Genomic DNA, 22,857 nt, shown 5'->3' on the forward strand with positions numbered 1-22,857 from the left:
AGGGGAAAAAAAATCATAGCCAGATTCATAAAGAGTTACGCCGGTGTATCAGTAGATACGCCGGCGTAACTCGGAATCTACACCGTCGCAAATTTAAGCGTATTCTGGAAACCAGATACGCTTAAATTAGGCTAAGATACGAGCGGCGTAAGTCTCCTGCGCCGTCGTATCTTAGGCTGCATATTTATGCTGGCCGCTAGGTGGCCCTTCCGTATAGTTAAGCGAGGAATATGCAAATGAGCTAGATACGCCGATTCAGAAACGTACGTCCGGCCGGCGCATTTTTTTTACGTCGTTTACGTTAGGCTTTTTTCGGCGTATAGTTACCCCTGCTATATGAGGCGTATCCTATGTTAAGTATGGCCGTCGTTCCCGCGTCGAGTTTTGAAAATTTTACGTCGTTTGCGTAAGTCGTTCGTGAATAGGGATGTACGTAATTTACGTTCACGTCGAAAGCAATGACGTTTTGCTGCGGATTTTCGAGCATTCGCACTGGATTTTCGGCATGTGCCGTTCGTAAAAAACGTCAAGTACGCGGGGTCACAGTTAATATACATAAAACACGCCCACATCATCCACATTTGAATTAAGCGGGCTTACGCCGACACAGATACGTTACGCCGCCGTAACTAAGGGCGCAAGTTGTTTCTGAATACAGAACTTGCGCCCTAAATTACGGCGGCGTAACGTATCTGAGATACGTTACGCCGGGCATAAAGATAGACGATTCTATCTGAATCTAGCCCTCTGTATTTAGCAGTTTGCCAACATCTAGAAGTGGTCGCTGCATTTAATGACATTTTTATTTTTCTCATTTTTTTTTAATCAAGTAATTTTTTATTCGTATAAAAAGACAAAAAACAAATATACATTCATACAAACTTCACTTACTCTTTGGACCCACCACCCCAACATTTAACATACATCGCCTTATTTACGTAATGCACTACGGTTCACCTATTACAAGGGATGTTTACATTTCCTGTAATAAGAATAAAAGTGATCCATTTTTTTTTTCCAGTGTAAAAAATAATAAAATAAACAAATAAGAAAACCCCCAAAAAAAAATTTAAAGCGCTCCATCCCGACAAGCTCGCGCGCAGAAGCGAACGCATACGTGAGTAGCGCCCGCATATGAAAACGGTGTTCAAACCACACAAGTGAGAGCAATAATTCTAGCCCTAGACCTCCTCTGTAACTCAAAAGATGCAACCTATAGAATTTTTCAAACGTCGCCTATGGAGATTTTTAAGGGTAAAAGTTTGACGCCATTCCACGAGCGGACGCAATTTTGAAGCGTGACATGTTGGGAATCATTTTACTCGGCGTAACATTATCTTTCACAATATATAAAAACATTGGGCTAACTTTACTGTTGTCTTATTTTTTAATTAAAAAAAGTGTTTTTTTTTCCAAAAAAAGTGCGCTTCTAAGACCGCTGCGCAAATACGGTGTGACAAAAAGTATTGCAATGACCGCCATTTTATTGTCTAGGGTGTTAGAAAAAAAATATATAATGTGTGGGGGTTTTTTAGTAATTTTCTAGCAAAAAAAATGTTTTAGTCTTGTAAACGCCGAATCTGAAAAACACCCAAGGTACTTAAGTGGTTAACCACTTAACCCCCGGACCATATTGCTGGTCAAAAACCAGAGCACTTTTTGTGATTCTGCACTGCGTCGCTTTAACTGACAATTGCGCGGTCGTGCGACGTGGCTCCCAAACAAAATTGCCGTCCTTTTTTCCCCACACATAGAGATTTCTTTTGGTGGTATTTGATCACCTCTGCGGTTTTTAGTTTTTGCGCCTCAAACAAAAATAGAGCGACAATTTTGAAAAAAAATAATATCTTTTACTTTTTTTACTTTTACTTCATAAAAAAAATCGCAATAAACGTTTATTGATTGGTTTGCGCAAAAGTTATAGCGTTTACAAAATAGTGGCCTGCGCGAGAGCCGACGTAATATTACGTGCTCTCGCGCAGGGGAGCCGACCTGCCGCCCGAAAACGATGGCGGCAGGTCGGCAAGAGGTTAAAGTGGAGGTTCACCATTGGCTGGCGCTGCTGTCAATCACAGCGGATGACGCGGCACACCGGGGGGCGGGGCCGAGTGATACAGTCAGTGGCTATGCCCGCCGCTGTATCACGGGAGCCCGCTCGCAAAAGCTTTCCACTATGCGAGCTCGCTCGCATGAAGGTGGAAAGCTTTTGTGAGGAGGAGCCGAGACAGCCGCAGAAGATAGGGTTAGGGGACACTCTGTGCAAAACGAGCTGCACAGTGGAGGTAAGTATAACATGTTTGTTATTTTTTTTTTTTTCAAATGTCTGCCTTTAGTGTTACTTTAACCTTCTCCTCCCATTCTACCCGGGTTGGTGGGTTCATCGCCAGCCACCTCCTTGCTATCAATTTCCTTGCAAGGAAAAGGCATCTATATCAGGGCCGATCCTAGACAGGGTGCACGGGGTTCCCCCGCACCCAGGCGCCGCAGAGGTGGGGGCACCAAAGCTCCAAAGTGCTCCCCTCCCTCCTCATTGTCTGTGTCCAGAGGCGGAACGCATATAGCGGGTGCTGCGGTTCCCCATCAGTTGCTCTCTCCGATGGCAACTGACAAGAGCGCATACCTCCCGCTGTCCCCGGAATCCGGGCTGGGTACCACAGCGGAGCCTAGTACCGGAACACGATGATGGGGGCATCAGTGGGGGCATCAGTGTGATGGGGGGTCAGTCTGTGATGGGGCACCAGTTTGTGATGGGGCACAAGTCTGTGATGGGGGGGTCAGTCTGTGATGGAGGCACCAGTCTGTGATGGGGGGGGCAGTCTGTGATGGGGGGGGTCAGTCTGTGATGGGGGGTCAGTCTGTGATGGGGGCACCAGTCTGTGATGGGGGCACCAGGCTGTGATGGGGGCACCGGTCTTTGAGTGTGGGTGAACTTAAACTGTATCGATATGCTGTGGTTCCTGTAGGCTTTGTGTGCGTGCAGGGGGGGGGGGTTGTTGGGCCTCTATGTCCATTTTGCTTGGGGCCCCCAAATTCCTTCAAACTGCCCTGGGTCCCTGCATCTTGGGCATTTAGCATCCATCCTCCAACCATACAGTACCTGTCACCGATACTGTGTCAATCTTACCTCTGCTAGCGGCGAGATTGACACACACGATCCCCCGCCCCCAATGCATTCCTATGGATGTGCGGCATTTCATGAGGGCGGCGAGCGCGAGAAGCACAGCCTCGCATTGCCGGTTTCCAGCGTGATCCCATCGCGCTTTTGTAGACGCTATAACTTTTGTGCAAACCAATCACTATACGCTTATTGGGATTTTTTTTTGACAAAAATATGTAGAAGAATACGTATCGGCCTAAACTGAGGAAAAAATTTGTTTTTTTATATATTTTTTGGGGGGGTATTTATTAAAGCAAAAAGTAAAAAATATTGCTTTTTTTTTTAAATTGACTTGCTTCCATGGTCTGTCTGCAGGAGACTCACCTTTTTTGTTTATAGCGCAAAAAATAAAAAGGTGAGTCTCCTGCAGACAGACTATGGAAGCCCGAAGGGCTGTCACTGCAGTAATAACCGCAGCTCTCTTTATAGGGTCTCCCAATCCTCGGATATTCCAAGGGCATACATTTATCATTTTAGACTGCATATATATATATATATATATATATATATATATATATATATATAAAATATATTTATGGTCGTTACCCTCTGAGAGAGAGATGTGGATCACATAAACACGCGACAAGACTTACAACATAAATAGACCTGAAGTGTGCCTTGGTGGTCTGGTCAGTATGCCAAGAAAAGGGGGCATACCCAAGGTAAGTAATGGGTAGTTAATTGAAGAAGGATATGCTGAGAAGTGCCCTGAAAAAGGGGAGGGCGGGAGGGTGTCGAATGCGATTGAATGCTCAGACTCACGGACATGAGGTGAGCTGGGAAGAGTCGGCCCAGTGACGTGTAGTACCGCACACTGAACCGACAAAGAGCATGTGTGAGTGGGCTGCTTAAATACCCTCCAGGCTCCTCCCATAAACTCAGGCCACCATACTGGCCTTCTTATATATATATATATATATATATATATATATATATATATATATATATATATAATATATATATATATATTATATATATATATATATATATATATATAAATGGACAGACTGTAAACATCCCTTGTAATAGAAAAAAGCATGACAGGACCTCTTTAATGTGACATCTGGGGTCAAAAAGACCTCAGATATCACATTTAACCACTTCAACACCAAGGACGTCATATGATATCCGAATGATGGGTGCAGCTACTGGCATCATTCAGATATCATTGTTGGCAGGCGGCGATTCTGCGCACCATAAGAACGATCATAGTGGCAGTTCCCCCGCTTGATCGTTCTTATAGGCAGCAGGAAGGGGACGTCCCCCCCTCCTGCCGCCATCCAATGCTTCTCCGGGCTCTCCCGTGCCATCGGGGGGCCCGGAGAACTAATCGGCCGGCGCCGGCTCACGACGATAGAGATTACCGGTGACCAGATGGTCACCAGTCATCTCTGTGACTGTCGGAGGCCCGGGCGCGACGTTGTGACGTCACACCCAGGTACCCGGAAGTAAACAAAGCCGCAATCACGGCTGTCCGCATGAGATCGTGATTTTTTTTTCCCGATCTCATGCTTTCCAGCCTGGAGGAGAGATGTGGGGTCTTATTGACCCTGCCTCTCTTTATAAAGAGGACCTGTCACAATATATTCCCATTACAAGGGATGTTTACATTCCTTGTAATAGGCATAAAAGTGATCAACATAAAAAAAAAAAAAGTGTAAACAAATAAAAATTAAGTAAAAAAAAAAAGTAAAAAGCCCCTGTCCCCGGGAGCTTACGCTCAGAAGCAAACACGCATGTAAGTCCCGCCCACATATGTAAACGCAGTTAGAGCGCGTGCAACAATTCTCGCACTAGACCTCCTCTGTCGCCTATGGAGATTTTTAAGTATTGAAGTTTGGCGCCATTCCATGAGTGTGCGTAATTTTAAAGTGTGACATGTTAGGTATCTATTTACTCGGCGTAACTTCGTCTTTCACATTATACAAAAAAAATTGGGCTAACTTTACTGTTTTGTTATCTTCTAATTCATGAAACCGTTTTTTGTTTTCCCCCAAAAAAGCGTTTGAAAAATTATTGCGCAAATATCGTGCGAGATAAAAAGTTGCAATGACCGCCATTTTATTCCCTAGGGTGTCTGCTAAAAAAAACATATATAATGTTTGGGGGTTCTGACTAATTTTCTAGCAAAAAAATTATGATTTTTACATGAAGGAGAGAAGTGCCAGAATAGGCCCGGTATTGAAGTGGTTAAACATAAATGCAATAAAATAAAATAAATTCCCCCTTTAAGACCACTGGGCGTAAGTGACCACTCAACGTCACTTCCGTCATCCAATGTTATGGAGCCGAGTGGGGGGGCCATCTTTCCCTCACTCGGCTCCATGCTACTGAGGGGGATCTGATAGTCTCGCCTCCGCCGCTAATGACGGCTCTGGTAAGCGGCGGAGATGACCGGAGGGTCACCTCCGATGAAAGTGATCTCACAGCGAATCCGCTGCGGAGACCACTTTCATCCGAAAGAGGACCGCCCATCGCTGAAGAAAAAAAATGGGGTTATGGCAGCTATCTGCTACCATAACCCTGGTATTCTACGTCAAAGTACCAACGTACAATGGTGGCGGTTTGCAGTAAGTGGTCTATTTATAAAATATTAGTTGGATGAATGTCAAGCACATTTGCACATTTTTTACGGTTATGTCTCTAACAGAGTAAAGCTTGTTATCGTCGGTTCTGTCTAGAGGCCAAAATGTGGTATGTTTTTTCATTGAGGTATTCCAGAAAGTTATGCTGTATTTTGGCCACTAGATGGCGCTGTTGATCATAGGAACTCATTAACCACTTAAGGACCGAGTCTGTTTTTCAAACACTGGGCTGGATTCAGAAAAGAGATACGACGGCGTATCTCCTGATACGCCGTCGTATCTCTGAGTCCGGCCGGTCGTATCTATGTGCCTGCTTCAGAGAATCAAGTTACCCATAGACCTCCCTAAGATCCGACAGGTGTAAGTGACTTACACCGTCGGATCTTAGGCTGCAATTCCAGACCGGCCGCTAGGTGGCGCTTCCGTATTATTACGCGAGGAATATGCAAATGAGGAGTTACACCGATTCAGAAACGAACGACCGCCTGGCGCTTTTTTTTTACGTCGTTTGCGTTCGGCTTTTTCTGGCGTATAGTTACCCCTGCTATATGAGGGGTAGCTAATGTTAAGTATGGCCGTCGTTCCCGCGCCGAGTTTTGAAATTTTACGACGTTTGCGCAAGTCGTTCGCGAATACGGATGGACGTAATTTACGTTCACGTCGAAACCAATGACGTCATTTAGAGCAATGCACACTGGGATATGTACACGGACGGCGCATGCGTCAGGTCAACAAACATTAACATAAAACACGCCCCCCCCCCCCTTCCACACTTGAATTCCGCGGCCTTACGCCGCAACAGATACGTTACGCCGCCGTAACTAAGGGCGCAAGTTCTTTGTGAATAAAGAACTCGCGCCCAAAGTTAGAGCGGCGTAAGGTATCTCAGATACGTTACGTCGGGCGGACAGATACGCCGATGTATCTGAATCCAGCCCTCTGTGTTTACAAGTTTAAAACTGTTTTTTTTTTTTTTGCTAGAAAATTACTTAGAACCCCCAAACATTATATATATATTTTTCTAACACCCTAGAGAATAAAATGGCGGTCATTGCAATACTTTTTGTCACACCGTATTTGCGCAGCGGTCTTACAAGCGCACTTTTTTGGGAAAAAAATCACTTTTTTTAATAAAAAAATAAGACAACAGTAAAGTTAGCCTATTTTTTTATATTGTGAAAGATAATGTTACGCCGAGTAAATTGATACCCAACATGTCACGCTTCAAAATTGCGTCCGCTCGTGGAATGCCGACAAACTTTTACCCTTTAAAATCTTCATAGGCGACGTGCATGTTTTGAGTTACAGAGGAGGTCTAGGGCTAGAATTATTGCTCTCGCTCTACCAATCGCAGCGATGCCTCACATGTGTGGTTTGAACACCGTTTACATATGCGGGCGCTGCTCACGTATGTGTTCGCTTCTGCGCGCAAGCTCGTCGGGACGGGGTGCGTTTTCTGTCTCCTAACTTTTTTAGCTGGCTCCTAGATTCCAAGCAAATTTGTCAAACCCTGTTCTCAACTGATGAGCTGTAAAGGCGATTAGAATGTAGCCTATTGATAATTTTGGGTACCATCATTTTTTTTGCCATTTCAAGGCCTCACGCGCATAATAATACAGATCAATAAATATCCATCATTTATGTGTATTTCTATTTCATATAAAGAAAATTGCAGCACATACCTATTTATTAGGATGCTTGGGTTTGAGGTGACCAGATCAGTCTTTGCCCCAACGTCATCCGTCCAGTTCAGTGGAGGAAAATTCAGCCTAGAGAGAAGGGATGGAAGACGTAAAGGCTGAGAATGGCAAACATGGCAGAGCAATGGACCAATTATCCCATTTCATAGGCTGTTCTTCCACCGTTACCTTTACTCTCACCTGAACACAAAGTCAGCCCCGTCAATTTGGGCACCACAAGAGCTGTTGTTTAAGATTCCACCGTTGCCGACCACTGCACAGGTTCTGATTGGCTTTTGGAAGGGGGACTTCTGCGAAAAGGATGAATAAACATGGAAAAGATGCTTATATTAGACCAGGGTTCTGCAAACTTTTCAGTAGAAGTTCACATCCCCCTTACATCAGGGTTCCCATCAGAGTCCCCATCAGGTTCCCTATTACATCAGAGTCCCCTTAAAAATCCCCTTTACATCAGAGTCCCCCCTTACATCAAGGTTCCAATCGGATCCAGGGCTGTCTTTTCCATTGGGCACGCTGGGCAGTTGCCCGGGGCCCCCCTTGCCTGGGGGGCCCCCCCATCGGCTGCCCAGTGACCCCAGTAAAAAATGGTGGAGAGCGGCAGGTCAGAACTGTAGAACTGTATCGTGTCTACAGTCTCTGAGGGAGAGTCTGGAGAGGAGTCAAGAGTGGGAGCGTCGCCAGGATGGGGGTCATGGGAGAAGTCAGACACGAGGAGACTGTAGGATAAAACCAGAGCAGCCAAGCTGGAGTCATCTGACTGAGCCTTGCATGGTGCAACTTAGAGGAGGTCAGTGATAGCACCGCCAGGCCAGTCTAAGGGGCAGGTGGTTGCTGATGTAAGGGGGGAGTGAATACAAAAATATTAGTGACCCCCCCTTTACCTTAGTGTATTTACTCTACGGAAGGTGGTCTCTGGTCACCAGAGTGCCCCACACATCAGAGTTCCTGGTGTTCCCCTTTACATCAGAGTCTGCAGGATTCCCCCTTACAGTGCAAGGGGGAAATCAGTCTTAGGACCCTGATGTAAGTGGGAACTCTGATGTAAAGAGAAAGCAGTGGACTCTGATATAAGGTGGTCTCTGGTCACCAGAGCCCCCCTCCACATCAGAGTTCCCCATTACATCATGATCTGCAGCGTTCCCCTTTACATAAGAGTTCCCTTTCACTGTAAGGGGGAATCCTGCAGACTCTGATGTAAGAGGAAACTCTGAGCAGGCTGGGTTATAGTAACCTAACCTTCAATGTCAATGAAGACATTTGTAAAACTGTAATTTTAGGTACTTTTTTTGCAGTGCCGGTAAAAAAATGTGGTTCTGCCAGTAAATTTCATAATTTTTGTCAGTAAATTCTCGTGCGTGATTGTGTAGACAGGGCCCCAGTGCACTGTATTGCCCGGGGGCCTATAATGCTCTTAAGATGGCACTGATCGGATCCCCCTTACATCAAGGTTCCCATCAGATTGCCCTTACATCAGGTTTCCCATCGGAGTCCCAATTTACATTGAAGTCCCCATAAGAGACCCCCTTAGAAGAGAGTCCCCATCAGAGTTCACCCTTATGCCGCGTACACACGCTCAGAATTTCCAACAACAAATGTTCGATGGGAGCTTTTGGTCAGAAATGCCGACCGTGTGTAGGCCCCATCGGACATTTTCTGTCGGAATTTCCGTCAACAAAAATTTGAGAGCTGGTTCTCAATTTTTCCGACAACAAAATCCGTTCTCATAAATTTCGAGCGTGTGTAGACAATACCGACGCACAAAATTCCACGCAAGCTCTGAATCAAGTACGAGCCGGAAGCTCTCGGTCTGGTAAAAATAGCGTTCGTAATGTATATAGCACATTCATCACGCTGTAACGGACTGAAAAGCACAAAGCTGAAAAAACGTGAATCGTCTCTCACCATACTTCTACTAACACGAGATTAGCAGAAGGAGCCCAAAGGGTGGCACACTTGGTATGGAACTTCTGTTTTATTGTGCTGTCATACGTGCTGTACGTGACCGCGTTCTTGACTTTCGCAATTTCCAACAACATTTGTGCGACCGTGTATATGCAAGACAAGTTTCAGCCAACATCCGTCGGAAATCTATCCACGGTTTTGTTGTCGGAATGTCTGATCGTGTGTACGCGGCATTAGACTTACAGAACTTTTGGGAGTCTGGAGAGCCTGGTGGAAGAATGGCTGTAGCAGCATAAGAAGGCAGGGCAGGTCTGAAAAGAGAAAGTTCCATTCTCCTTCGAAAGCTAGGGAAAGCATGTCAGGTCACCTATGGCCAGGTGACAAATGCCCCCCGTTGGAGTCAGGGGTGCACCGCAAGGTAGTGAACCCAATAGCGGACTGCTGCGGATGGACAGGAAGCGTGAGCCCAAGATTCCCCAGGGCGCGGAGTCTAAGGTCCAGCAGGTGTTAAACCAGAGCCTCTAGTGGTGAGGATGGCCTTCGCTGCAACTGAACCCAGGTCACGGCCCCTGGAGTCCCCCAGGTCACGCTCCATAGGGAGAAAGGGGAAGCAGCCACTCAGGACACAAGGGATAGTGATGGGTAAGCCGAGGCCGGGGCAACAGGCAGACGAGGGTAACCAAGGGACAGGTCAAAGGTCAGGGTAACAGGCAAACAGGAGTAGTCAGAGACGAGCCAAAATCGGTACACAGAAAGGTTAACGTAGCATATGGAAAAGAGGAACACAAGCTAACAAACAAAGTTGAACAGCAAAGCAGACCTGCAGTGCACTAGTTGATATAGAGTTCCTGGGGTGGGGCCATACAGGGAGGAGAGATGATAAAAGGCAGCCAGAACTCTAATGGACACATGGAGGAGAAGGTAAGCTGCCAGACATTATTGCATGTCCACGACAAAGCATTTGATTGGTTGTTAGGATGCTGGCAGTCCTAGAAACCAATGATGGTACAATGACAGCACAATCGGGGGGGCCTGAACTGGAGACTGAAGAATGGATTTGTAGCTATTAGGGAGAAATGGAGACCATAGCATACCTCCCAACCGTCCCTGAATTCCTTGGAAAGTCCCGTGATTCGTGCTAAATCCAGCGGTCCCACGATCAGCGCTATTGTCCGGTGAATTCGCGGTCCCCCCTCCCGCGATTAGCGCGATTCGCTCAACAACTTTCATCCCCGGACCCCCCCCCGCTCAACAACTCAACAAAACAACTTTGATCCCCGGCCCCCCCCCCCCCCCGCTCAACAACTTCGTTTGGGGGGTATGCCCATTTGTCCCTCATTCTGAAGTTGAAAAGTTGGGAGGTATGACCATAGGCTGACCTGAAGACCTGTGTAAGACCATTGTGAGGCCACTAGCCCCATCAGTGGGCCAGGTAAAATCTTTCAGTAGGCCGAATTTGGCCTGCAGGTCATAATTTGAAGAACTTTGTTTTAGACCCTGGATTTGTGCCAGTTCATTTGCAGTAGGTTGCAGTGATATTACTCCCTGCAGGTGTGAACACTGATTGATCTTTGTGCCACAAGTTTTTGAATACAAAAATACATTAGGGAGATTTCTCGTCATTGCCTGTCCCAGAGATGCAACAGGAAGTTAAAGGGAATTTGTACAATGTGGGGGTTTTACCCCTTTAACCACTTAAGCCCCGGACCAAAATGCTGCCTAAAGACCCAAGGGGTTTTTACAGTTCGGGACTGCGTCGCTTTAACAGACAATTGCGCGGTCGTGCGACGTGGCTCCCAAAAAAATTGGCGTCTTTTTTTCCCCACAAATAGAGCTTTCTTTTGGTGGTATTTGATCACCTCTGCGGTTTTTATTTTTTGCGCTATAAACAAAAATAGAGCGACAATTTTGAAAAAAAATCAATATTTTTAACTTTTTGCTATAATAAATATCCCCCAAAAACATATATAACATTTTTTTTCCTCAGTTTAGGCCGATACGTATTCTTCTACCTATTTTTGGTAAAAAAAATTGCAATAATCGTTTATCGGTTGGTTTGCGCAAAATTTATAGTGTTTACAAAATAGGGGATAGTTTTTTTGCATTTTTATTTATTTTTATTTTTTTACTACTAATGGCGGCGATCAGCGATTTTTTTCGTGACTGCGACAATATGGCGGACACTTCGGACAATTTTGACACATTTTTGGGACAATTGTCATTTTCACAGCAAAAAATGCATTTAAATTGCATTCTTTATTGTGAAAATGACAGTTGCAGTTTGGGAGTTAAACACAGGGGGCGCTGTAACATTTAGGGATCACTGTGTATGTGTTTACTAGTGTAGGGGGGTGTGGCTGTAGGAATGACGTCATCGATCGTGTCTTCCCTATAAAGGGAATGACACGATCGATGCGCCGACACAGTGAAGCACGGGGAAGCCGTGTTTACACACGGCTCTCCCCGTTCTTCAGCTCCGGGGAGCGATCGCGACGGAGCGGCTATAAACAAATAGCCGCGCCGTCGTCCCGGATCGCTCCTGAAGCCACGGGGACCGCCGCATGTACCGGGGGGGGGTCCCGATCGGACCCCCCACCCACGTCAAGCAGGGCACGTATATATACGTTGATGTGCCTGCCTGTGCCATTCTTCTGACGTATATGTACATGAGGCGGTCCTTAAGTGGTTAACCACTTCAACAGCGGGCACTTACGCCCTTTCCTGCCCAGGACAATTTTCAGCTTTCAGCGCTGTCACAATTTGAATGACAATTGTGCGGTCATGCAACGCTGTGTTTGATTGAACTAAAGCTTTATCATTTTCTTCCCACAAATAGAGATTTCTTTTGGTGGTATTTGATCACCTCCGTGGTTTTTATTTTTGCTAAACAAACAAAAAAATACCAAAATTTTGGATATTTTTTTTTTTTTAGTTTCTGTCATAAAATGTTGTTTTCCCCTTCACTGACGGGGACAGATGAGGCGGCACTGATGGGCACTGATGAGAAGGCACTGATATGTAGAATTGATGGACACTGATAGACAGTCCTGATGGGCACTGACAGGCGGCACTGATGGGCACTGACAGGCAGGACTGATGGGCACTGACAGGCGGCACTGATGGGCACTGGCAGGCAGCACTGATGGGCACTGGCAGGTGGCTATGATGGGCACTGACAGGTGGCACTGACAGGCGATACTGATTGGCAATGACAGGCGGCAGTGATGGGCAGCACTGATGAGGTACTGATAGGTGTTACTGCTGGGCAGTGATTGGCACTGTGGTGGGCAGTGGTTGGCACTGTGGTGGGCAGGGATAGGCACTGTGGTAAGCAGGGATTGGCACTGTGACGAGCACTTGCAGAGTTTATTATTGGGGTACTGCTGGGCACTGGCTTGCAGGCGATTTGTACATTTGAGGGGGCTGTGCTGATAATCAATGTGCTGATTATCAACACAGACCCCCCCCCCCCCCTCTGACAGGGAGAGCCATGATCGGCTCTCCCTGTCAGCGCGAACCGAGAAATGCCATTTACCGGCACTTCCTGGTTCAAGCAATGATCAGCTGTGATTGGTCACAGCTGATCACGTGGCAAGAATCCTCACGACCGGGTGCCCCGAGTGGCAATGGTGGAGGAGGGGGAGAGGAGCGACGCTTTGGGTGGCTGCATCGCTGGAATGTGGATCAGGTAAGTGTTTGTTTATTAAAAGTCAGCAGCTACACTTTTTGTAGCTACTGACTTTTAATAAACATACAAATCCTGGAACTCCGCTTTAACTAACATCTAGATATCTTTTTCTGGAGTGGAAAGGCAAACATTTCCTTCATATGTTACATTTCTCTGCATTATACGTGGCTGACCCCGATATCCTGAAATAGGTTTTTCTAAAAATGGGATAAATCCCCAGTTCCTTGGCCAGCACTCACCTTCGGGAACAGACTGTACAGGCTCTTGGTGATGTTTTGTTTTATTTTAGTTTCTGCATCAAAGTTAATTGTTTGTCCGATCACAGTATTCTCCTGCGTCATGATCATTGAGTATGAAGCATTGCAACATTTTCCCAAGTTGGCCCTGGGGAATGAACGAAAATTGAAATAATTATCAAAATGTAGGTAATCACTGTTCTGCCTTCAGCAGGATATTTATTAGTTGTTTGTCTTTGGATTTGACCACAAGATGGAGCCGGTGGTAAATGTACATTTTTTGCAGAAGCTAGAAAACTGTTTACCTTTAATAAAACTCCCCATCATTCTTTAGTCCAAGAAAAGGAAGCAGATGCATCATGGGAGTTCAGATTCCATTTTTAGAGACTGAAAGAAGGAACCAGCTATCAGAGCACATGTTGGACTAAAACCTGCATCCGTTTGCATCCCCTAAGCGCAGCATCGCTGGAGAGAATGATGTGTCGCCATCTACAGCCTAGCTCATTCATTGTATTTCTGTATAATTTTATATTGGTTATATGTATCTGTATTTGTTTTTTTTCAATAGTTTTACCAAACCTGTTTTGTTAAAGAGGAAATAAACCCAGGGAAAAAAAACACCACCTGCAAGACAAAGGCATTATGAGCTAGTATGCATGGTTACTTCCGTGTAACGCGGCTCCAGGGCTCTGATTGGCCAGAGTCGCGATGACGTCACTCCCGCGCATTCACGCAGGAGCCGGCAGTAATGGCACAGCCTCAATGAGGAACGGCACACTACAGTGCGCCTGCGCCTCTGTCTACGGCGCTACAGCAGCGCCCGTGATTATAGTAAATATCTCCAAAAACGTGGAGACACGGGGCCAGATTCACAAAGAGATACGACGGTATACGATCTACAGATACACCGTCGTATCTCTGACTTACACTGGTCCTATCTATGCGTCTGATTCATAGAATCAGTTACGCATAGATATGGCTAAGAACCGACAGTGTTACACTGTGTTACACTGTCGGATCTTATTTTCAATTTGAAAATGGCGCCGGGGGCGTTCCCGCTGATTTACGTTGAATAATATGTAAATCAGCGAGATACGCAAATTCACGAACGTACGCGGACCCGACGCAGTCTTCTTACGACGTTTCCGTAGCGGCTTTCCCGTCGTATACTTACCCCTGCTTTTATCAGGCGCAGCCAATGTTAAGTATAGCCGGCGTTCCCGTGTTGAATTTGAATTTTCTAACGTAGTTTGCGTACGCCGATTCACAAACACGCGCGTCGCAAGTCACGCTCACGTCGAAACCACTGACGTCCTAATGACGTCAGTGGGAGCAATGCACGCCGGGAAATTCCCCGAACGGCGCATGCGCATTTAAATCGGCGCGGGAACGCGCCTGATTTAAATAGTACACTCCCCCTAGCCACGGAATTTGAATTCCGCCAGGGGATTTAGGATCCGCCGTCGCAAGTTTGGAGGTAAGTGGTTTGTGAATTAGCCACTTGCCTCTCAAACTTGCGGGAGCGGATCTTAAATCACGTAGATCGAGCGGATCTATAGATCCGCTGATCTACGTGAATCTGGCCCACTCAGTCTGGCTTATTGCGGAATTAGACGGTTTAGATGTATGTTGGGCTACACACAGGGAAAAGTGTAGCGGGGACAGAACAATCACTGGGCGGTTCTATGAATATCATAATCTCACGCAACCTGCAAGTTTTAACATGTTTCTGATCTATATTACATATTCTGATTTGTAGAGTCTTTGTTAGGAGAACATTTCCGCGCCCTTCCCTACTTTTCCATGAAACACTCCTAAACACTGCACCTCTGCATTTCAAGGATTCCCAGGACCACCAGGTCCCCTAGGACCTTCTGCCAGAGCTTCTAGAATGTCTGCCAGTTTCCAATAGTGCTTGTAGCATCTCTGCCAGGACTTCCACAATCTCTTCCAGGACTTCCAATGATGCTCACAGAATTCCTGACAGGACTTCCAAAACCTCTTCCATTACTTACAGTGGTTCTTGTAGTATCTCTGGCAGGACTTCCTAAACCCTTACTTTAAGGCCCCGTACACACGATAGAATCCATCCGCTGAAAAATCCCAGCGAATGGGTTTCAGCGGATAGATCCTATGGTGTGTACACTCCAGCGGATCTGTTTCCGCGGATATTTCTCCCCTGGGATGGATTCCAGCAGATCGAATATTTGCTGACATGCTAAACAAATCTATCTGCTGGAATCCATCCCAACGGATGGATCCGCTGGTCTGTATAGACTCACCGGATCCATCCGTCCGAAGGGATCCCCCGCATGCGTCGTAATGTTTCGACGCATGCGTGGAATTCCTTATATGACAGTGTCGTGCACGTTGCCGCATCATAATCGCGGCGACGGCGCGACACGTCATTGCCAGAGGATTTCGGCGTGGATTTCAATGCGATGGTGAGTACACTCCATCGCATAGAAATCCGCTGAAATCCTCGAGAGGATTTATCCGCGGAAACGGTCCGCTGGACCGTATTCGCGGATAAATCCTCTCGTGTGTATGGGGCCTAAGAATACCTGTCAGGATGCTATTGTTGCTCACAGCATCCCTGGCAGGAATTCCTATGATGCTTGCTGAATCCCTGGCAGGACTTCCTATGGTGCTTTCAAAATCCCTGCCTAACCTCTTTCCAGAATGCTTACTCTCCCAAGCCCTGGCAAAACTTTCAATGGTAACCACAGAATCCCTGGCAGGACTTCCAATGGTGATGACAGAATCCCTGCCAGGATATCCAATGGTGCTTGCGGAATCCTTGCCAGGTCCTATTTTGTTACTGACTTTTTTTGTTACTGACCTGATAGTGCCTATTTTGTTACTGACCTGATAATTCTCTTGCCTGCTGTCTGCTCCACGACTTCCGCTTCAACCTGACCTATCGTCTGATGTTTTGCCCAATGCCAACATACTTGTTTTTCCACACACGCCACTCCTCACCCACCTCCAAATTGGCTAACGATTAGACTCCGTAACAGCCTTTCTCTTGTGTTTGTCTAACAACTAGTGATGTCTAGACATGTGCATTTGTTTTCGTCCGAATGCATTTTCGTCCGAATTTCGGGTATTTTCGTTATCATTTTAACAAACGAAAACGAACGCTCAGGCCGGGTACTCACGACCAAACATGTATGGTGAAAGCGGTCCGTCGGACCGTTTCCACCATACATGTCTGCCAGAGGGCTTCTGTACGATGGTTGTACACACCATCGTACAGAAGTCCGCGCGTAAACAATACGCGGGGCGTGTCCGCGGTGTCGCCGCGTCGATGACGTGGTGTCGCCGCGACAATGACGCGGCGACGTGGGCGGCCCGCCTTTAAAATGCTTCCACGCATGCGTCGAAGTCATTCGACGCATGCGAGGGACGGCGGGCGCCTGGACATGTACGGTAGGTCTGTACTGACGACCGTACATGTCCGAGCGGGCAGAATTCCAGCGGACTGTTTTAAAACAAGTCCAGGAATATTTGTCTGCTGGGAAAAGGCCCGGCGGGCAAATGTTTGCTGGAATTCGGCCCGCTCGCGCCCACACACGACCAAACATGTCTGCTGAAACTGGCCTGCGGGCCAGTTTCAGCAGACATGTTTGCTCGTGAGTATGGGGCCTCAGAATCCAAAATCCGAAAGATCCGAAATAAAAAAATGCTTTATTTTCGTTTTCGTTGCTACAACAGCTCGATATAGATAAGAGATTCGACATGACGCTGACAATAGCAATCTGTGTCTATGGAACATGCGGTCGAATGTGCCTAACCTTAACTCTATTAGTCCAAGATTATTCTACATAGAGAGGAAAGATTCCACATTATAGAGACAGTGTTGGGGTAGACCATTCGACACGAACGACGAAGATTCGACGAAACAGCGAAAAACATACAAACGTCGAATCTGTCGAATTAGACGGTTTAGATGTATGTTGGGCTACACACAGGGAAAAGTGTAGCGGGGACAGAACAATCACTGGGCGGTTCTATGAATATCATAATCTCACGCAACCTGCAAGTTTTAACATGTTTCTGATCTATATTACATATTCTGATTTGTAGAGTCTTTGTTAGGAGAACATTTCCGCGCCCTTCCCTACTTTTCCATGAAACACTCCTAAACACTGCACCTCTGCATTTCAAGGATTCCCAGGACCACCAGGTCCCCTAGGACCTTCTGCCAGAGCTTCTAGAATGTCTGCCAGTTTCCAATAGTGCTTGTAGCATCTCTGCCAGGACTTCCACAATCTCTTCCAGGACTTCCAATGATGCTCACAGAATTCCTGACAGGACTTCCAAAACCTCTTCCATTACTTACAGTGGTTCTTGTAGTATCTCTGGCAGGACTTCCTAAACCCTTACTTTAAGGCCCCGTACACACGATAGAATCCATCCGCTGAAAAATCCCAGCGAATGGGTTTCAGCGGATAGATCCTATGGTGTGTACACTCCAGCGGATCTGTTTCCGCGGATATTTCTCCCCTGGGATGGATTCCAGCAGATCGAATATTTGCTGACATGCTAAACAAATCCATCTGCTGGAATCCATCCCAACGGATGGATCCGCTGGTCTGTATAGACTCACCGGATCCATCCGTCCGAAGGGATCCCCCGCATGCGTCGTAATGTTTCGACGCATGCGTGGAATTCCTTATATGACAGTGTCGTGCACGTTGCCGCATCATAATCGCGGCGACGGCGCGACACGTCATTGCCAGAGGATTTCGGCGTGGATTTCAATGCGATGGTGAGTACACTCCATCGCATAGAAATCCGCTGAAATCCTCGAGAGGATTTATCCGCGGAAACGGTCCGCTGGACCGTATTCGCGGATAAATCCTCTCGTGTGTATGGGGCCTAAGAATACCTGTCAGGATGCTATTGTTGCTCACAGCATCCCTGGCAGGAATTCCTATGATGCTTGCTGAATCCCTGGCAGGACTTCCTATGGTGCTTTCAAAATCCCTGCCTAACCTCTTTCCAGAATGCTTACTCTCCCAAGCCCTGGCAAAACTTTCAATGGTAACCACAGAATCCCTGGCAGGACTTCCAATGGTGATGACAGAATCCCTGCCAGGATATCCAATGGTGCTTGCGGAATCCTTGCCAGGTCCTATTTTGTTACTGACTTTTTTTGTTACTGACCTGATAGTGCCTATTTTGTTACTGACCTGATAATTCTCTTGCCTGCTGTCTGCTCCACGACTTCCGCTTCAACCTGACCTATCGTCTGATGTTTTGCCCAATGCCAACATACTTGTTTTTCCACACACGCCACTCCTCACCCACCTCCAAATTGGCTAACGATTAAACTCCGTAACAGCCTTTCTCTTGTGTTTGTCTAACAACTAGTGATGTCTAGACATGTGCATTTGTTTTCGTCCGAATGCATTTTCGTCCGAATTTCGGGTATTTTCGTTATCATTTTAACAAACGAAAACGAACGCTCAGAATCCAAAATCCGAAAGATCCGAAATAAAAAAATGCTTTATTTTCGTTTTCGTTGCTACAACAGCTCGATATAGATAAGAGATTCGACATGACGCTGACAATAGCAATCTGTGTCTATGGAACATGCGGTCGAATGTGCCTAACCTTAACTCTATTAGTCCAAGATTATTCTACATAGAGAGGAAAGATTCCACATTATAGAGACAGTGTTGGGGTAGACCATTCGACACGAACGACGAAGATTCGACGAAACAGCGAAAAACATACAAACGTCGAATCTGTCATTGAAGGCTTATGGTGTCTGTCGAAAGTTCTAAGAAGATTCGACAAGCAGCTAAACTGTATGACGCTGCAATCGTACATTTCCGGTCAAATGCTCGGCCCATAGGCTATAGAAGAATTCAAATGTTTGTTGACTAGTAATAATAATTTATAAATATAATTATTACTAGTGTCATACAGCATTAGAATTCTTCTATAGCTTGTAGGTGGTGTTATGAGTTTTATTGCGGAAATAATACCAATAATTTAATATTTACCAACAAAACTATGAAAGGTCCATTAGGCCTCAAATTTGAGATGAGACATTGATATGGAAGTATTTCAACCATTGAAGGCTAAGCACACCTTAGCCCATATTTGCCCAGCACCCAAGACATTAACAATTGAATTAGCTATCTATAACTTTTACAAGCTTGGGTGAAAGTCTGAACAATGGAAACTTTCGTCACAGAACAAAGAAATGTTGTCCCAACTTTGGTGAATAAACAAGAAAAGGTGTGCTATCATTGCTGGTTAGTTATCCTGCCATCGGGAAAGTTTTCACAGATACCTAACTGGGCTATTATCACATGGAAGTAAATAACTCCCATTGTATCAGAGAATAAGATTGTCCTAAGGCCTCGTACACACGACGGGACATGTCCGATGAAAACGGTCCGCGGACCATTTTCATCAGACATGTCCGCTGGTGGATTTTGGTCTGATGGCTGTACACACCATCAGACCAAATTTCCCGCGGACAGCGAACGCGGTGACGTGGCCGCGCCGTCGCCGCGACGATGACGCAGCGACGTGTGCGAGCCTGGAAGGTCAATGCTTCCACGCATGCGTCAAATCACTTCGACGCATGCGAGGGCTTTCGGCCGAGCGGACATGTCCGGTGACTCGTACAGACGACCGAACATGTCCGACGGACAGGCTTCCAGCGGACATGTTTCTTAGCATGCTAAGAAACATTTGTCCGCTGGAAACCTGTCCGATCCGCCGGAAAATTGTCCGGTCGGCCGTACAGACGACCGAACAAGTCCGCGGAAACTGGTCCGCGGACCAGTTTCAGCAGACATGTTCGGTCGTGTGTACGAGGCCTAAAAGAAAACAGGCAGTATTGTCTCAGCTGTCTCTTAGACCAGTGTTTCTCAACTCCAGTCCTCAAGGTGCCCCAACAGGTCATGTTTTCAGGCTTTCCATTATTTTTCACAGGTGAGTTGATCAGTTTCACTGCCCTAGTAATTACCACAGCCGTTTCATCCGAGGGAAAACCTGAAAACATGACCTGTTGGGGCGCCTTGAGGACTGGAGTTGAGAAACCCTGTCTTAGACAATGGCAGAAAAACCCAGTTCATCTCACACCAAGGACAAAGACATGCCTCTATCTATGAGATGGACATATCATATGAATCAATTCAGAAATATCTTAAAAATATACATGATATTAAAAGAATATATATATTGACATGAAATAAATGAAAAGTAATGTTTAGATTATCAATGACATCTTAGGACCGAGGGAAATATATGACCATCGCATCCGTTAAGTTAGAACTTTGTTAGAAGAAAGAATTATATGAGAATTATGAGTTTGAATAGAAGTGTTTTACAGAAGCTAATCAACATTATGAAAGATATCAAATCGTGATTATAAAAATGTGAATTAACCTGCAACACATATCAAAATGATTCATGTATCCACATTAATAATTATTTTGCATTGATTGGAAAGAATGTTTTTGGGAAATATACTAATTGTATCATATCTAATATAGAGTTACCAGAGTTGTATATGTGTATGGATATATATATATATATATATATATATATATTGATCCTGTGTCTCCGTGCGCCCCCACCTCCCCCGCCACGCGATCGCGGCGGGCCCGCGATGGCCGGTAATTCAGGCCGCGGCTTTGCGGCCTTGTGAAGTCCCAAGCTTCCTTCTGTGACCTGGTGCCATCTGGTGGTGGCCGTTGGCATTACAAGTAAAACCAGTTCTAATGTGTAATTTTTCACTGTTTTCACTGCCATCTCCTTTCCTCTAATTAGAACCCCCAAACATTATATATATTTTTTATCCTAACACCCTAGAGAATAAAATGGCGATCATTGCAATACTTTCTGTCACGCCGTATTTGCGCAGCGGTCTTACAAGCGCACTTTTTTGGGGAAAAAAATACACTTTTTTTAATTAAAAAATAAGACAACAGTAAAGTTATCCCCATTGTTTTTATATTGTGAAAGATAATGTTACGTCGAGTAAATTCATACCCAACATGTCACGCTTTAAAATTGCGTCCGCTCGTGGAATGCCGACAAACTTTTACCCTTTAAAATCTCCATAGGCGACGTTTAAAAAATTCTACAGGTTGCATGTTTTGAGTTACAGAGGAGGTCTAGAGCTAGAATTATTGCTCTCGCTCTAACAATCGCGGCGATACCTCACATGTGTGGTTTGAATACCGTTTACATATGCGGGCGCTGCTCACGTATGTGTTCACTTCTGCGTGCAAGCTCGTAGGGACGGGGCGCGTTTTCTGGCTCCTAACTTTTTTAGCTGGCTCCTAGATTCCAAGAAAATTTGTCAAACCCTGGTTTACTAATTAGGTGACTTCTCAAGGCAATTGGTTCCACTAGATTTTAGTTAGGGGTATCAGAGTAAGGGGGGCTGAATACAAATGCCCCCCCCCCCCCACACACACACACACACACACTTTTCACATATTTATTTGTAAAAAAAATTTGAAAACCATTTATAATTTTCCTTCCACTTCACAATTATGTGTCACTTTGTGTTGGTCTATCACAGCGATGGCAAACCTTGGCATTTCCCATGAAGGTCAACCACACTGCAGAGCACATGAGCATCATGGGAAATGTAGTTCCAAAACCTCTGGGGGTGCCGAGGTTCCCCATCACTGCTCCAGCACAGAAAATCCCAATAAAATACATTGACGTTTTTGGTTGTAACGTGACAAAATGTGGAAAATTTTAAGGGGGGGTGAATACTTTTTCAAGGCTCTGTAATATGAATTACCGTTTATTTTTGAGTCAATACCAATCAGCGGTTTGGAATGGCCGCTGTGCTGGGAAGAGTTTATATCGGGCGAGTTTATTTACTTTCCTTAACAAGTCCATATTTATAGATCAGACCATTGTGAAATGTTGTTAAAAATTACCTTTCACTTACAACCGGTGTTTTTCCCAAAGACTGACAAATAATTAACTGTGGCAGCAATAGGGGCCAATATTGGGGGCATCATAGTGCAGGCAATGATGGGTACATCCTAATATAATGAACTATCACTTCATCATAATATGGATGATAATGGATTGATCATGATGTACCGTATATAATAATCAAGTAGTCATAATGCAGTGCAGAGTCCACCAAATGCATCATTATCTGTGCCCGCCAAATGCAGCCTACCGGTGCAGTGCCTACCAAGTGCAACCTACCAGTGCCCATCAAGTGCAGCATAGCAGTGCAGTGCCCATCAAATGCAGCCTACCAGAGCAGTACCTACCAAATGCAACCTACCAGAGGAGTGCCCACCAAATGCAGCTTATCAGTGCCCATCAAATGCAGTCTACCAGTGCAGTGTCTACCAAATGTAGCTTACCAGTGCAGTGCCCACCATATGCAACCTACCAGTGCCCATCAAATATCAGTGCCCACCTAATGCAGCATTATCTGTGCCAACCAAATGCCGCATACCAGTGCAGTGCCCATCAAATGCAGCCTACCAGAGCAGTACCTACCAAATGTAGCCTACCAGTGCAGTGCCCACCAAATGCAACCTACCAGCGCAGTGCCCACCAAATGCAGCTTATTAGT

The 22,857-nt window shown here is 45.8% G+C and overlaps 1 protein-coding gene across 3 annotated transcripts in view; it reads right to left on the minus strand.

Annotated features, from left to right (window-relative positions):
- The window catches only part of LOC120933634 (alpha-2,8-sialyltransferase 8E-like), a 135,523-nt gene that overhangs the window by 1,372 nt on the left and 111,294 nt on the right, over positions 1 to 22,857 (minus strand). For all 3 annotated transcript variants that reach the window (XM_040346944.1, XM_040346945.1, XM_040346943.1), the window contains exons 5-7: positions 13,272 to 13,416; positions 7,623 to 7,732; positions 7,425 to 7,511 (exon numbers count right to left, since the gene is read on the minus strand). In XM_040346944.1, the coding sequence (XP_040202878.1) occupies positions 7,425 to 7,511; positions 7,623 to 7,732; positions 13,272 to 13,416 (342 nt within the window). The remainder of the gene's footprint in view (positions 1 to 7,424; positions 7,512 to 7,622; positions 7,733 to 13,271; positions 13,417 to 22,857) is intronic.

This window comes from Rana temporaria, chromosome 3 (assembly GCF_905171775.1).
Source record: "Rana temporaria chromosome 3, aRanTem1.1, whole genome shotgun sequence".
NCBI classification, from domain to species: Eukaryota; Metazoa; Chordata; class Amphibia; order Anura; family Ranidae; genus Rana; species Rana temporaria.